Source organism: Lethenteron reissneri, chromosome 37, assembly GCF_015708825.2.
Source record: "Lethenteron reissneri isolate LAM-NWPU_2019-01 chromosome 37, ASM1570882v1, whole genome shotgun sequence".
Taxonomy (NCBI): Eukaryota; Metazoa; Chordata; class Hyperoartia; order Petromyzontiformes; family Petromyzontidae; genus Lethenteron; species Lethenteron reissneri.
This window is the reverse complement of record NC_083815.1, coordinates 706,625-720,972: the sequence shown is the minus strand read 5'-3', so window position 1 is coordinate 720,972 and position 14,348 is coordinate 706,625. Positions and strand designations below refer to the sequence as shown.

The following is a 14,348-nucleotide window of genomic DNA, read 5'->3' as shown; positions in this document are numbered from 1 at the left end:
GAGTGAGTGAGGGGGGGAGGGAGGGTGAGGAGGGAGCGGTAGTGCAGCGGTTAGCGCGCTATGCTACAAACCTGGCGAACTGAGTTCGATTCCCGCTCACGTCCAACAGTGACGATTACATGAACTGGTTCTGGACCTCCTCGAGGTCGACTCAGTCTCAAAGAAGTTCCTGATGCGGCCGGGCGTGGTGCTGGCCACCCACCCCTTCGTGTGCCGTGCCGGCCTTCTTCGGGAGCTTCCTGCTCGCTAACAGCACTTGCCCCAACAGTCTGGCAGGGCTACACGGGGGATCTTTGTCTTTGTGGAGGGTCAGGCCACGTGGAGGGGAGGGGCAGAGGAGCGCGGGGGATGCGGGGGCGGGGCCGCATTCCACAGCGCAGAGGGGGGGGGGAGCTACGATGACGTCACCGGCCGTCACGTGTCCGGACTTTTGGCCGAGCGGACCTACACGTGGCGGTGCGTGGCCAGTGGTGAGCGAGGGGGGCGGGGGATAAAGGGGGAGGGGTAGATGGGGGTGGGGGATTCGGGTCCTCCAAGCTCCGCCGGGCACACGGTACCTCCACCTCCTCGTTCACCTCCTCGTCCTCCACCTTGTCCACCTTGTCCACCTCCTCCACCTCCTCCTCACTCATCCTCACCCTCCACCTCCTCCTCACTCATCCTCATCCTCCCTCCTCACCCTCCCTCTTCCATCGCTTCCTCCTCCTCCGTTCTCGCGACAAAGGGGGAGCTCGCGGGAGAGACAAAGACCCCCCCCTGCCCCCCCCCCCCCAGGGGGTCCCTGCCCCCCTGAGCGACCCCCTTGAGCGAGGGGACCCTGCCAGGCTGGACCACTTATAGGCCCGGTACCCACGCTGAGCCCCACCGCGCTGCTAGTGCGCTGTGTGTGTGTTAGTGTGTGTTAGTGCGCTGTGTGTGTGTTAGTGCGCTGTGTGTGTTAGTGCGCTGTGTGTGTGTGTTAGTGTGTGTTAGTGTGCTGTGTGTGTGTGTTAGTGTGCTGTGTGTGTGTTAGTGCGCTGTGTGTGTTAGTGTGTGTGTGTGTTAGTGCACTGTGTGTGTGTGTGTTAGTGCGCTGTGTGTGTGTTAGTGTGCTGTGTGTGTGTGTTAGTGTGTGTTAGTGCGCTGTGTGTGTTAGTGTGTTAGTGCGCTGTGTGTGTGTTAGTGTGCTGTGTGATGTGTGTGTGTGTTAGTGTGTGTTAGTGCGCTGTGTGTGTGTTAGTGTGTGTTAGTGCGCTGTGTGTGTGTTAGTGCGCTGTGTGTGTGTTAGTGCGCTGTGTGTGTGTTAGTGTGTGTTAGTGTGTGTTAGTGTGCTGTGTGTGTGTGTTAGTGTGCTGTGTGTGTGTGTTAGTGCGCTGTGTGTGTTAGTGTGTGTGTGTTAGTGCGCTGTGTGTGTGTGTTAGTGCGCTGTGTGTGTGTTAGTGTGCTGTGTGTGTGTGTTAGTGTGTGTTAGTGTGCTGTGTGTGTGTGTTAGTGTGTGTTAGTGCGCTGTGTGTGTGTGTTAGTGTGTTAGTGCGCTGTGTGTGTGTTAGTGTGCTGTGTGTGTTAGTGTGGGTGTTAGTGTGTGTTAGTGCGCTGTGTGTGTGTTAGTGTGTGTTAGTGCGCTGTGTGTGTGTTAGTGCGCTGTGTGTGTGTGTTAGTGCGCTGTGTGTGTGTGTTAGTGCGCTGTGTGTGTGTGTTAGTGCGCTGTGTGTGTGTGTTAGTGCGCTGTGTGTGTGTTAGTGTGCTGTGTGTGTGTGTTAGTGTGATGTGTGTGTGTGTTAGTGCGCTGTGTGTGTGTTAGTGCGCCGTGTGTGTTAGTGTGTGTTAGTGCGCTGTGTGTGTGTGTGTTAGTGCGCTGTGTGCTGTGGGTGTGTGTTAGTGTGCTGTGTGTGTTAGTGTGTGTGTTAGTGTGTGTTAGTGTGTGTTAGTGCGCTGTGTGTTAGTGTGCTCTGTGTGTGCTGTGTGTGTTAGTGTGTGTTAGTGTGCTGTGTGTGTTAGTGCGCTGTGTGTGTTAGTGTGCTGTGTGTGTTAGTGTGTATTAGTGTGCTGTGTGTGTTAGTGTGTATTAGTGTGCTGTGTGTGTTAGTGCGCTGTGTGTGTTAGTGTGCTGTGTGTGTTAGTGTGCTGTGTGTGTTAGTGTGTATTAGTGTGCTGTGTGTGTTAGTGTGTATTAGTGTGCTGTGTGTGTTAGTGTGTATTAGTGTGCTGTGTGTGTTAGTGTGCTGTGTGTGTTAGTGTGCTGTGTGTGTTAGTGTGTATTAGTGTGCTGTGTGTGCTGTGTGTGTTAGTGTGTGTTAGTGCGCTGTGTGTGTTAGTGTGTGTTAATGCGCTGTGTGTGTTAGTGTGTGTTAGTGCGCTGTATGTGTTAGTGCGCTGTGTGTGTTAGTGCACTGTGTGTGTTAGTGTGTGTTAGTGCGCTGTGTGTGTTAGTGCGCTGTGTGTGTGTTAGTACGCTGTGTGTGTGTTAGTGTGTGTTAGTGTGCTGTGTGTGTCATTGCGCTGTGTGTGTTAGTGCGCTGTGTGTGTTAGTGTGCTGTGTGTGTTATTGTGCTGTGTGCTGTGGGTGTGTGTTTGTGTGTGTTAGTGTGCTGTGTGTGTTAGTGTGTGTTAGTGCGCTGTGTGTGTTAGTGTGTGTTAGTGCGCTGTGTGTGTTAGTGCGCTGTGTGTGTTAGTGCGCTGTGTGCTGTGGGTGGGTGTTAGTGTTCTGTGTGTGTGAGTGTGTGTTAGTGTGTGTTAGTGCGCTGTGTGTGTTAGTGTGCTGTGTGTGTTAGTGTGTATTAGTGTGCTGTATGTGTTAGTGTGTGTTAGTGCACTGTGTGTGTTAGTGTGTTAGTGCGCTGTGTGTGTTAGTGTGCTGTGTGTGTTAGTGTGTATTAGTGTGCTGTGTGTGTTAGTGTGTATTAGTGTGCTGTGTGTGTTAGTATGCTGTGTGTGTTAGTGTGCTGTGTGTGTTAGTGCGCTGTGTGTTAGTGTGTGTTAGTGCGCTGTGTGTGTTAGTGTGTGTTAGTGTGCTGTGTGTGTTAGTGTGCTGTGTGTGTTAGTGTGCTGTGTGTTAGTGTGTGTTAGTGTGCTGTGTGTTAGTGTGTGTTAGTGCGCTGTGTGTTAGTGTGTGTTAGTGCGCTGTGTGTTAGTGTGTGTTAGTGCGCTGTGTGTGTTAGTGTGTGTTAGTGCGCTGTGTGTGTTAGTGTGCTGTGTGTGCTGTGTGTGTTAGTGTGCTGTGTGTTTGTGTTTGTTAGTGCGCTGTGTGTTAGTGTGTGTTAGTGTGCTGTGTGTTAGTGTGTGTTAGTGCGCTGTGTGTGTTAGTGTGCTGTGTGTGCTGTGTGTGTTAGTGCGCTGTGTGTGTTAGTGTGCTGTGTGTGTTAGTGCGCTGTGTGTGTTAGTGTGTGTGTTAGTGTGTGTTAGTGCGCTGTGTGTGTTGGTGTGCTGTGTGTGTGCTGTGTGTGTTAGTGTGTGTTAGTGTGCTGTGTGTGTTAGTGCGCTGTGTGTGTTAGTGTGTGTGTTAGTGTGTGTTAGTGTGTATTAGTGTGCTGTGTGTTAGTGTGTGTTAGTGTGTGTTAGTGTGCTGTGTGTTAGTGTGCTGTGTGTGCTGTGTGTGTTAGTGCGCTGTGTGTTAGTGTGTGTTAGTGCGCTGTGTGTTAGTGTGTTAGTGTGATGTGTTAGTGTGTGTTAGTGCGCTGTGTGTGTTAGTGTGCTGTGTGTGTGTGTTAGTGTGCTGTGAGTGTTAGTGCGCTGTGTGTGTTAGTGTGTGTTAGTGTGCTGTGTGTGTTAGTGTGCTGTGTGTGTTAGTGTGCTGTGTGTGTTAGTGCGCTGTGTGTGTTAGTGCGCTGTGTGTGTTAGTGTGTGTTAGTGTGCTGTGTGTGTTAGTGCGCTGTGTGTGTTAGTGTGTGTTAGTGTGCTGTGTGTGTTAGTGTGCTGTGTGTGATAGTGTGCTGTGTTTGTTAGTGTGCTGTGTGTGTCAGTGCGCTGTGTGTGTTAGTGTGCTGTGTGTGTTAGTGTGCTGTGTGTGTTAGTGTGCTGTGTGTGTCAGTGTGTGCTGTGTGTGCTGTGTGTGTGTGTGTTAGTGTGTGTTAGTGTGCTGTGTGTTAGTGTGGTGTGTGTGCTGTGTGTGTTAGTGTGCTGTGTGTGCTGTGTGTGCTGTGTGTGTTAGTGTGTGTTAGTGCGCTGTGTGTGTTAGTGCTCTGTGTGTGTCAGTGTGCTTTGTGTTTTAGTGTGCTTTGTGTGTTAGTGTGTGTTAGTGCGCTGTGTGTGTTAGTGCGCTGTGTGTGTTAGTGTGCTGTGTGTGCTGTGTGTGCTGTGTGTGTTAGTGTGCTGTGTGTGCTGTGTGTGTTAGTGTGCTCTGTGTGCTGTGTGTGCTGTGTGTGTTAGTGTGTGTTAGTGCGCTGTGTGCTGTGTGTGTGCTGTGTGTGTGTGTTAGTGTGTGTTAGTGTGCTGTGTGTTAGTGCGCTGTGTGTGTTAGTGTGCTGTGTGTGTTAGTGCACTGTGTGTGTTAGTGTGATGTGTGTGTTATTGTGCTGTGTGTGTTAGTGTGCTGTGTGTGTTAGTGTGCTGTGTGTGCTGTGTGTGTTAGTATGTGTTAGTGCGCTGTGTGTGTGTTAGTATGCTGTGTGTGTGCTGTGTGTGTGTTAGTTTGTGTTAGTGTGCTGTGTGTGTGCTGTGTGTGTGCTGTGTGTGTTAGTGTGCTGTGTGTGTTAGTGTGCTGTGTGTGTTAGTGTGCTGTGTGTGTTAGTGTGCTGTCTGTGTTATTGTGTGTGTGTGTGTGTTAGTATGCTGTGTGTGTTATTGTGTGTGTGTTAGTGTGCTGTGTGTGTTAGTGTGCTGTGTGTGTTAGTGTGCTGTGTGTGTTAGTGTGCTGTGTGTGTTAGTGTGCTGTGTGTGTTAGTGTGCTGTGTGTGTTATTGTGTGTGTGTGTGTTAGTTTGCTGTGTGTGTTAGTATGCTGTGTGTGTTATTGTGTGTGTGTGTTAGTGTGCTGTGTGTGTTAGTGTGCTGTGTGTGTTAGTGTGCTGTGTGTGTTAGTTTGCTGTGTGTGTTAGTGTGCTGCGTGTGCTGGATAGTGTATGTCTGTTGAACTTCTTTTACACCGTATTCAACAATCGTGCTAATCGGAGGTGCAGTTAGTTCACGACACTGAACCCGGCAAGACGAGTTCGATTCCCGCTCACGACCATCAATACAAGCAGCGATTATATAGAATTATCCAAACCGGTGTTGGGCCCCCCCTATGTCGACTCAGCCTTAAACGAGTACCTGGTGATACGGTGTCTGGACATCAGCACTGGGGAGGGATATCAGGGGGCGACCGGTGGCAGGCCTGGTGCCGGCCTCCCTCCCCGTGGTGGCACTTGCCCCAACGGTCTATGAAAGGCCACACGGGGGGACTTTTGTCTTTGTCTGTGTAACCAGGTCATCGCCGCATCGCCATGGATCTCTCCCCTGCACGCGCCTCCTCGTGGCCATCTTCGCCCAGCACGCGAGGCCCCGTGGGCCTCTCCACCTCCACCCGACTCCTCCGGCCCCCCCTCCTGCTGCTGCTGCTGCTCGTGGCCTCCTGGCCGGGCCCGGGGAGCTGCAAGCCGGCGGTGCCGCGGGGGGCCCCGGCGCGCGACCGCGTGGCCACCCCCCCGCGTCCCGACGCCGAGGGGGGGCAGCAGCGCCCCGAGGAGGTGCCCCCCCCCCCCATCCTGGACCCCGAGGAGGCTCGGGCCTTCGAGAGCCTCGGCCCCGAGCAGAGCAAGCGGCGGCTCGCGTGAGTCGGCAGCCGCCTCGTCGTCAGCACCACGGTCGTCACCGTCCTCCCTTCCTCAATCCTTTACCTCCTCGCTCCTCCTCATCATCACCCTCAACCTGCCCGCCGCATCCCTGTAGTGGTGGTGACGGCGGCGGCGGCGGTGTCAATTCTCTGCGTGGTGACGGTGGCGGTGACGGTGGCGGTGACGGTGACGGTGGTGGTGGCAGTGGTGACGGTGGTAGTGAAGGTGTCGATTCTCTGCGTGGTGGTGACGGTGGTGGCGGTGGTGGCGGTGGTGATGGTGCAGGGCGCTTGTGGAGCGGATGGACGTGGACGAGGACGGGCTGGTGTCGCGCTCCGAGCTGCGCGTGTGGATCAAGTTCACGCAGCGGCGCTACGCGGCCGAGGAGGTGGCACGCCACTGGCGCGAGTACGACGCGGACCGCGACGACCACGTGTCCTGGGACGAGTACCGCAACACCACCTACGGCTTCCACTTCGGTACCACAACACCACCTACGGCTTCCACTTGGGTACCGCAACACCACCTACGGCTTCCACTTGGGTACCGCAACACCACCTACGGCTTCCACTTGGGTACCACAACACCACCTACGGCTTCCACTTGGGTACCGCAACACCACCTACGGCTTCCACTTGGGTACCACAACACCACCTACGGCTTCCACTTGGGTACCGCAACACCACCTACGGCTTCCACTTGGGTACCACAACACCACCTACGGCTTCCACTTGGGTACCGCAACACCACCTACGGCTTCCACTTGGGTACCGCAACACCACCTACGGCTTCCACTTGGGTACCGCAACACCACCTACGGCTTCCACTTGGGTACCACAACACCACCTACGGCTTCCACTTGGGTACCACAACACCACCTACGGCTTCCACTTGGGTACCACAACACCACCTACGGCTTCCACTTGGGTACCACAACACCACCTACGGCTTCCACTTCGGTACCGCAACACCACCTACGGCTTCCACTTGGGTACCGCAACACCACCTACGGCTTCCACTTGGGTACCGCAACACCACCTACGGCTTCCACTTGGGTACCACAACACCACCTACGGCTTCCACTTGGGTACCGCAACACCACCTACGGCTTCCACTTGGGTACCGCAACACCACCTACGGCTTCCACTTGGGTACCACAACACCACCTACGGCTTCCACTTCGGTGCGCAGGCCACGTACGCAGGACACGTCGGCGGTGGTTGTGGTGTCGGTGGTGGTAGTGTCGGTGGTGGTGTTGATGATGTCGGTGGTGATGTTGGTGGTGGTGTTGATGTTGGTGGTGATGTTGGTGGCGTTGGTGGTGATGAGGTGGTGTGGTGCATGCCCCCAGAGGAGGACGGTGGCGACGGTGAGGAAGGCGGTGGGTACCGGCGGATGTTGGCGCGCGACCGGCGCCGCTTCTCCCACGCGGACGGCGACGCGGACGGGCGGATGACTCGGGAGGAGTTCTCGGCCTTCCTGCACCCCGACGAGCACGAGCACATGGCCGAGCTCGTCATCACGGTGCGCGCGTGCGTGTCGGTGCGTGTGTGTCGGTGCGTGTGTGTGTGTCGGTGCGTGTGTGTGTGTCGGTGCGTGTGTGTCGGTGCGTGTGTGTGTGTCGGTGCGTGTGTGTGTGTCGGTGCGTGTGTGTGCCACAGTCCCGTAGTGTAGTGGTTAGCACTACGCTGCGCTACGAACCCGGCGACCCGAGTTTGAGTCCCGGCTCACGGCCAACACCAGTGACGATGATTTGAAGCGGTCCTGAGCCTCCCCTAGGTCTACTTTGCCTCAAATGAGTACCTGGTGTGGTGTGTAAATATCGCCACTGGGGAGACAAAGGCGGCCGGGCGTGGTGCTGGCCACCCACCACCTCGTGTGTCGTGCCGCCCTTCGTCGGTGCTCGCTAGCTGCACTTGCCCCAACAGTCTGTTGAAGGCTACACGGGGAGTCTTTGTCTTTGTTCCTGCTCCTGCTCGATCCCCAACCGAAGATGTCCCCCCCTCCCCCCTCCCCCCTGCCCCCGCGTCATCGCAGGAGACGATCGAGGACCTCGACAAGGACGGGGACGGAACCATCGACATCGAGGAGTACATTGGTCAGACGCCGCCACACACCCCAACACACACACCAACACACACCCCAACACACACCCCAACACACACCCCAACACACACACCCCAACACACACACCAACACACACCCCAACACACACACCCCAACACACACACCAACACACACCCCAACACACACCCCAACACACACCCCAACACACACCCAACACACACAACACACCCCAACACACACCCCAACACACACACCAACACACACCAACACACACCCCAACACACACCCCAACACACACACACCCCAACACACACACCCAACACACACACCAACACACACCCCAACACACACACCCCAACACACACCCCAACACACACCCCAACACACACCCCAACACACACCCCAACACACACACACCCCAACACACACCCCAACACACACACACCAACACACACACCAACACACACCCCAACACACACCCCAACACACACCCCAACACACACCCCAACACACACACCAACACACACACCAACACACACACCAACACACACACCAACCCACGCACCAACACACACACCAACACACACACCAACACACACACCAACACACACACCAACACACACCCCAACACACACCCCAACACACACCCCAACACACACCCCAACACACACCCCAACACACACCCCAACACACACCCCAACACACACCCCAACACACACCCCAACACACACACCGACACACACCCCAACACACCCCAACACACACACCAACACACACCCAACACACACACCAACACACACCCCAACACACACCAACACACACACCAACACACACACCAACACACCCCAACACACACCCCAACACACACCAACACACACACACCAACACACACACACCAACACACACACACCAACACACACACCAACACACACACCAACACACACACCAACACACACCAACACACACCAACACACACCAACACACACACCAACACACACCAACACACACACCAACACACACACCAGCACACACACCAACACACACACCAACACACACACACCAACACACACACCAACACACACACCAACACACACACCAACACACACACCAACACACACACCAACACACACACCAACACACACACCAACACACACACCAACACACACACCAACACACACACCAACACACATGCCACCACGTCGAAATCTCATCCCCTGTCTTCGCAATCACCGTCGTCAACAGCAGCAAACGTCTCACTGGTCTCATCGTTCTTGTGACGAACAACGCCACTGCTCTTCTTGGTTCTTTCGGTAAAGTCACGTAGAAGGGAAATAATAAAATAATAATAATAAAACATAATAAAAAAAATTCTCACGATGTTTCGGCCACAACACAATCAGCCGTCCTCAGGTGAAGAACAGGTCTGTCGGAAAGACAGCGTCTGACGCTTCTACGTGACGCTGTCTTCCCGACAGACCCGTTCTTCACCTGAGGACGGCTGCTTGTGTTGTGGCCGAAACGTCGTGAGAATTGTATTTTATTATGTTTAATTATTATTATTTTATTTCCCTTCTACGTGACTTTACCGAAAGAACCAAGAAGATGAATCCCTGCAGTCACGAAAGCTTCAAATCGAAATTTAACGCCACTGCTGTTATCGTGAAATCTCAAATCATCATCATCATCATCTGATGTCCACCTCTGACGTCCACCACCGTGGTGTCCACCGCAGGAGACATGTTCTCGCGGGAGCCGAGCGCGGGAGACGACGCGGACGGGGAGCGGCAGGGGGGGGAGGCGGAGGAGCCCGAGTGGGTGCGCACGGAGCGGGCGCAGTTCCTGGCGGTGCGCGACACGGACGGCGACGGCAGGATGGGGCGCGCCGAGACGCGGGCCTGGGTGCTGCCCAGCGACTACGACCACGCCGACATCGAGGCACAGCACCTGGTGCACGAGAGCGACGCCGACGCGGTGAGCAGAGGGCCACGGAGAGAGACGGAGAGAGAGAGAGACGGAGAGAGACGGAGTGAGAGTGTGTAACAAAGACAAAGATTCCCCCACGTGTAGACTCAACAGACTTTTTGGAGCAAGTGCAGTTAGTGAGCAGCACTAATGCCGGCACGGCACACGAGGGGATGGATGGCGATGTTTAGATAATCGTCACTGGTGTTGACCTTAAGCGGGAACTCGGATCACCGGTTTTGTAGCGTAGCACGCTAACCGCTGCACCACCACTCACCGCCCTGCGCTTTCTCTGACACTGCATCTCACCTGCTACAGACGAGCAGGTGTAAAAACGCGCACACCTGTAACACACACACACACCTGACACACACACCTGTGACACACACACACCTGTGACACACACACACCTGTGACACACACACACCTGTGTCACACACACACCTGTGTCACACACACACCTGTGACACACACACCTGTGTCACAGACACACTTGTGACACACACACACCTGGGACACACACACACCTGTGACACACACACCTGTGACACACACACACACCTGTGACACACACACCTGTGACACACACACCTGTGTCACAGACACACTTGTGACACACACACACCTGTGTCACCTGTGACGATGGTGATGACGACGATGACGTCTCAGATGGTGATGATGGCAATGAAAATGATGATGTGTGTCTAGTTCTGGTGGTGGTGATGTCTAGTTCTGATGGTGGTGATGATGATGATGATAATTGTGGCGGTGGTGGTGACGAGGTGAGCAGGACGGCAAGCTGAGCGTCGAGGAGATCCTCAACAAGTTCGACCTCTTCATCGGCAGCCAGGCGACCAACTTCGGCGAGGAGCTCAAACGCCACGACGAGTTCTGAGACCCCCCCCCCTCCCCAACGCGCCGCCGAGACCGCGGGGGTTAAGGGGCCACGGGAAGATGCGCCTGGAAGGGGGGGAGTACGCACGTGCGATCGCTGGACAATCAAATCGGTTGGGGGGCGCCACGCTGGTGGGTGCTCGCGCGCCGTTCCGACAGCGCACGGCGCTGTCTCACGGACGGACGGAGGCGCTGTGTTTCACAGATGGGGTAGAGTGTCACTCGTCCGCTCACCAACACGCAGGATCCTCCGCTCACATGCTCGCTCGCCTACTCACCCACCCACCCGCTCACTCACCCACCCAGTGGCCCACTCACCCACCCACTCGCCCACTCGCCCGCCCACTCGCCCATTCACCCGCCCACTCGCCCTCTCACCCACCCACTCGCCCACCCACCCACCCACTCGCCCGCCCACCCGCCCACCCGTCCACCCGCTCACCCGTCCACTCACCCACTCACCCACACACTCGCTCACCCACCCAGTGGCCCACACACTCGCTCACCCACCCAGTGGCCCACTCACCCGAACACTCGCTCACCCACCCAGTGGCCCACTCACCCACACACTCGCTCACCCACCCAGTGGCCCACTCACCCACACACTCGCTCACCCACCCAGTGGCCCACACACTCGCTCACCCACCCAGTGGCCCACTCACCCACACACTCGCTCACCCACCCAGTGGCCCACTCACCCACACACTCGCTCACCCACCCAGTGGCCCACTCACCCACACACTCGCTCACCCACCCAGTGGCCCACACACTCGCTCACCCACCCAGTGGCCCACTCACCCACACACTCGCTCACCCACCCAGTGGCCCACACACTCGCTCACCCACCCAGTGGCCCACTCACCCACACACTCGCTCACCCACCCAGTGGCCCACACACTCGCTCACCCACCCAGTGGCCCACTCACCCACACACTCGCTCACCCACCCAGTGGCCCACTCACCCGAACACTCGCTCACCCACCTTAACTCAACCAACCGTGGGTGCATTTGGAGTTGGCGCCATTTCCCCAGTGTGCAAGGCCGTCGTGACGGACGGCCCCGCTATGCTTCACCGACGGGTACTGCCGTTCGCTCGCGGTTGGTAGTAGCGGGCCACGTGGTGATGACGTTTCCCCAGAGAGACATTTGTGGGGCCATTTTTTTTATTGGCCGTGACGAAATTGACGTCACAGGATTTGTAACGTCCGCTGTGAGCAAAGCAGGTGGCGCCTAATACGTGCACCGTGGTAACATTACAACAGTTACTCTGTACACGCTTAATATACACCACCACTCGCCTTTTGCCCGTCCAAGGACGGGTGTATTGCAGTAAATCTGAAACTTGCAAGCGAAAATCAGACCGCGACGTGATATAATCATTGTATCAATGCGTGTGCAATTAGTAAGGGCACGGTGACACAAACCTACTTCAGTTACAGGTTCTAATCCCTTGTTCATCACTACGTCCTTTTTACTTCGATGTCTCAACAGCGCTACGGAGACCGCGTGACGACGTGAGGGTTCTGCCTTGTGAGTGAGGGCTGTGAGTTGACGCCGTGGAGGGGGGAGGAGGCGCCTCGCCCCCCCCCCCATGTGGAGTGACGTCAGCCGCTAATTATTATGAATGGGGGGATGGGGGGGGGTGTCCGTTTGGAAGACGTCACCTCTTCATGATTATTAATGAGGGGGGCCGTTCGATGTGCAGTAACGTCACCTGCTCATGAGTATTAATGAGGGGGGTTGCTACATGTGTAGTGACATGAATATTAATGACGGGTGGTGGGGGTGTGGCATGTGGCTCATTATAGTAGTAATAGTCTAACCAGGGCGGCCGCCGGGATCGAACTGACCAGGTGATGCGCCACACCTATCACTCCCAGGTGATGCGCCACACCTGTCACTCCCAGGTGATGCGCCACACCTGTACGGCCAGGTGAGAGGGACACCTGGACGGCCAGGTGACAGGGACACTGACACTCTCGCTGTGAAGCACTCCTCCTACTGGGCCGGGGTACACCTGTTCTGTTTGAGGTGTACACCTGCAATCTCTCAGGTGCAGATAATAAAGGTAAAGGCGCCAACCGTGCTAACTGGAGGCACCTCGATGCGAAGATTGGGAGTGGTTCGCATCTTGATGAGGCCACGTGAGTGAAGCCCCTTGTTTAGGGCCTGGGGAGACAAAGACGGATGTGGGTCACGTGATCACTGGCTCGGGTCGCCGTGCGCTACTGCTGCTGCCGCCGTCCGCGTGGGGTTTTTTTAAAGGCCGTGCGTTGTTGTTTACTGTTGCCTATCGTCATTTGTAATCGATTTTGTAATTCAGACCATAATGAACTGGCCAAAGTTTTGTTGTGTAAGCCCTCCACCACCCGACACGGGTAAGCTCACCCACAGCTCACCCGGTGAGCCGAGCCGAAATGATCACAACCGGCGCTTGTGCCACGGGTGTGACGGTGGAATTGGCAAGGCCTTGTCGGGTGGTGGAGGGCTTTCTCAACAACATGTTTGCCAGATCTTTACGTGGCCCAACGCGAACATCAACATCGAACCAGGATATCGGCTGCGAGATCATACGCGTTGAGTTGTTGATGGCGGTTGTTGTTCTTGGTGGTGGTGATTAATTATTGTAAAGAAACGTTGAGAATCCTGCTGCAGTCTGAGAGCCTCTGGGTCAGCACTCCGAACTCGCGTCGACTGGAGAGCGCGGCGTGTGGGCCGGTGTGAGAGAGAGAGAGAGTTTGACCGGCACAGGCTGGAGAGGAGATGGACTGATGTGGCACAGGAGGATCTGAAGTGGTACCAGCGGTGCCAAGAAGGCGTCTTTGGAGGAGACTCGTGAAGGACGCTACTGGACATATCTCTCACTCACTACAGCACATGGGGAGAGAACACAAACTCTACTCACTCACTACAGCACAGGGGAGAGAACACACAAACTCTACTCACTCACTACAGCACAGGGGAGAGAACACACAAACTCTACTCACTCACTACAGCACAGGGGAGAGAACACACAAACTCTATTCACTACTCACTACAGCACAGGGGAGAGAACACACAAACTATACTCACTCACTACAGCACAGGGGAGAGAACACACAAACTATACTCACTCACTACAGCACAGGGGAGAGAACACACAAACTATACTCACTCACTACAGCACAGGGGAGAGAACACACAAACTCTACTCACTCACTGCAGCACAGGGGAGAGAACACACACACTCTACTCACTCACTGCAGCACAGGGGAGAGAACACACAAACTTTGGGCGCCCAAGTCGGGAATCGAACCCAGGACCCATCTTGCTGTGAGCTCCGGTGTCACCACTGCACCACCACCACCACTGCACCACCACCACTGCACCACCACTGCACCACCACCACCACTGCACCACCACCACTGCACCACCACCACCACTGCACCACCACTACCACCACTGCACCACCACTGCACCACTACCACCACTGCACCACCACTGCACCACCACCACTGCACCAGCACTGCACCACCACCCTGGTGCGCAATCGCTGCATCGGTGCTTGCCGTTGATGACGACTTGGCTCTGGCTGGGATGTCACATCTGTCGGGAGGGACGGCCGCTCTCCCGCCTTGGCCCGTCCTGAGCACGCGTCTCGAGAGACTGCGCCTGCATTACAAACACTCAGAAACACTCACTCACTGCATCACAAACA

General features: G+C 55.6%; 1 protein-coding gene across 3 annotated transcripts; it reads left to right on the top strand.

Moving 5' to 3' along the window:
- Positions 1–387: 387 nt before the first annotated feature.
- On the top strand, positions 388–13,305 carry LOC133351388 (calumenin-A-like). 3 transcript variants are annotated; one of them, XM_061566541.1, is made up of 7 exons: positions 388–470; positions 5,382–5,724; positions 6,014–6,207; positions 7,080–7,252; positions 7,766–7,826; positions 9,528–9,766; positions 10,548–13,305. In XM_061566541.1, exons 2-7 carry the CDS (start codon positions 5,399–5,401, stop codon positions 10,650–10,652), a joined length of 1,098 nt encoding a protein of 365 aa, XP_061422525.1. In that variant the 5' UTR covers positions 388–470; positions 5,382–5,398; the 3' UTR covers positions 10,653–13,305. The 3 variants fall into 3 exon arrangements, with proteins under 3 accessions (XP_061422525.1, XP_061422524.1, XP_061422523.1); XM_061566540.1 differs by lacking the exon at positions 388–470 and adding an exon at positions 508–553; XM_061566539.1 differs by lacking the exon at positions 388–470 and adding an exon at positions 561–845.
- Positions 13,306–14,348: the final 1,043 nt, after the last annotated feature.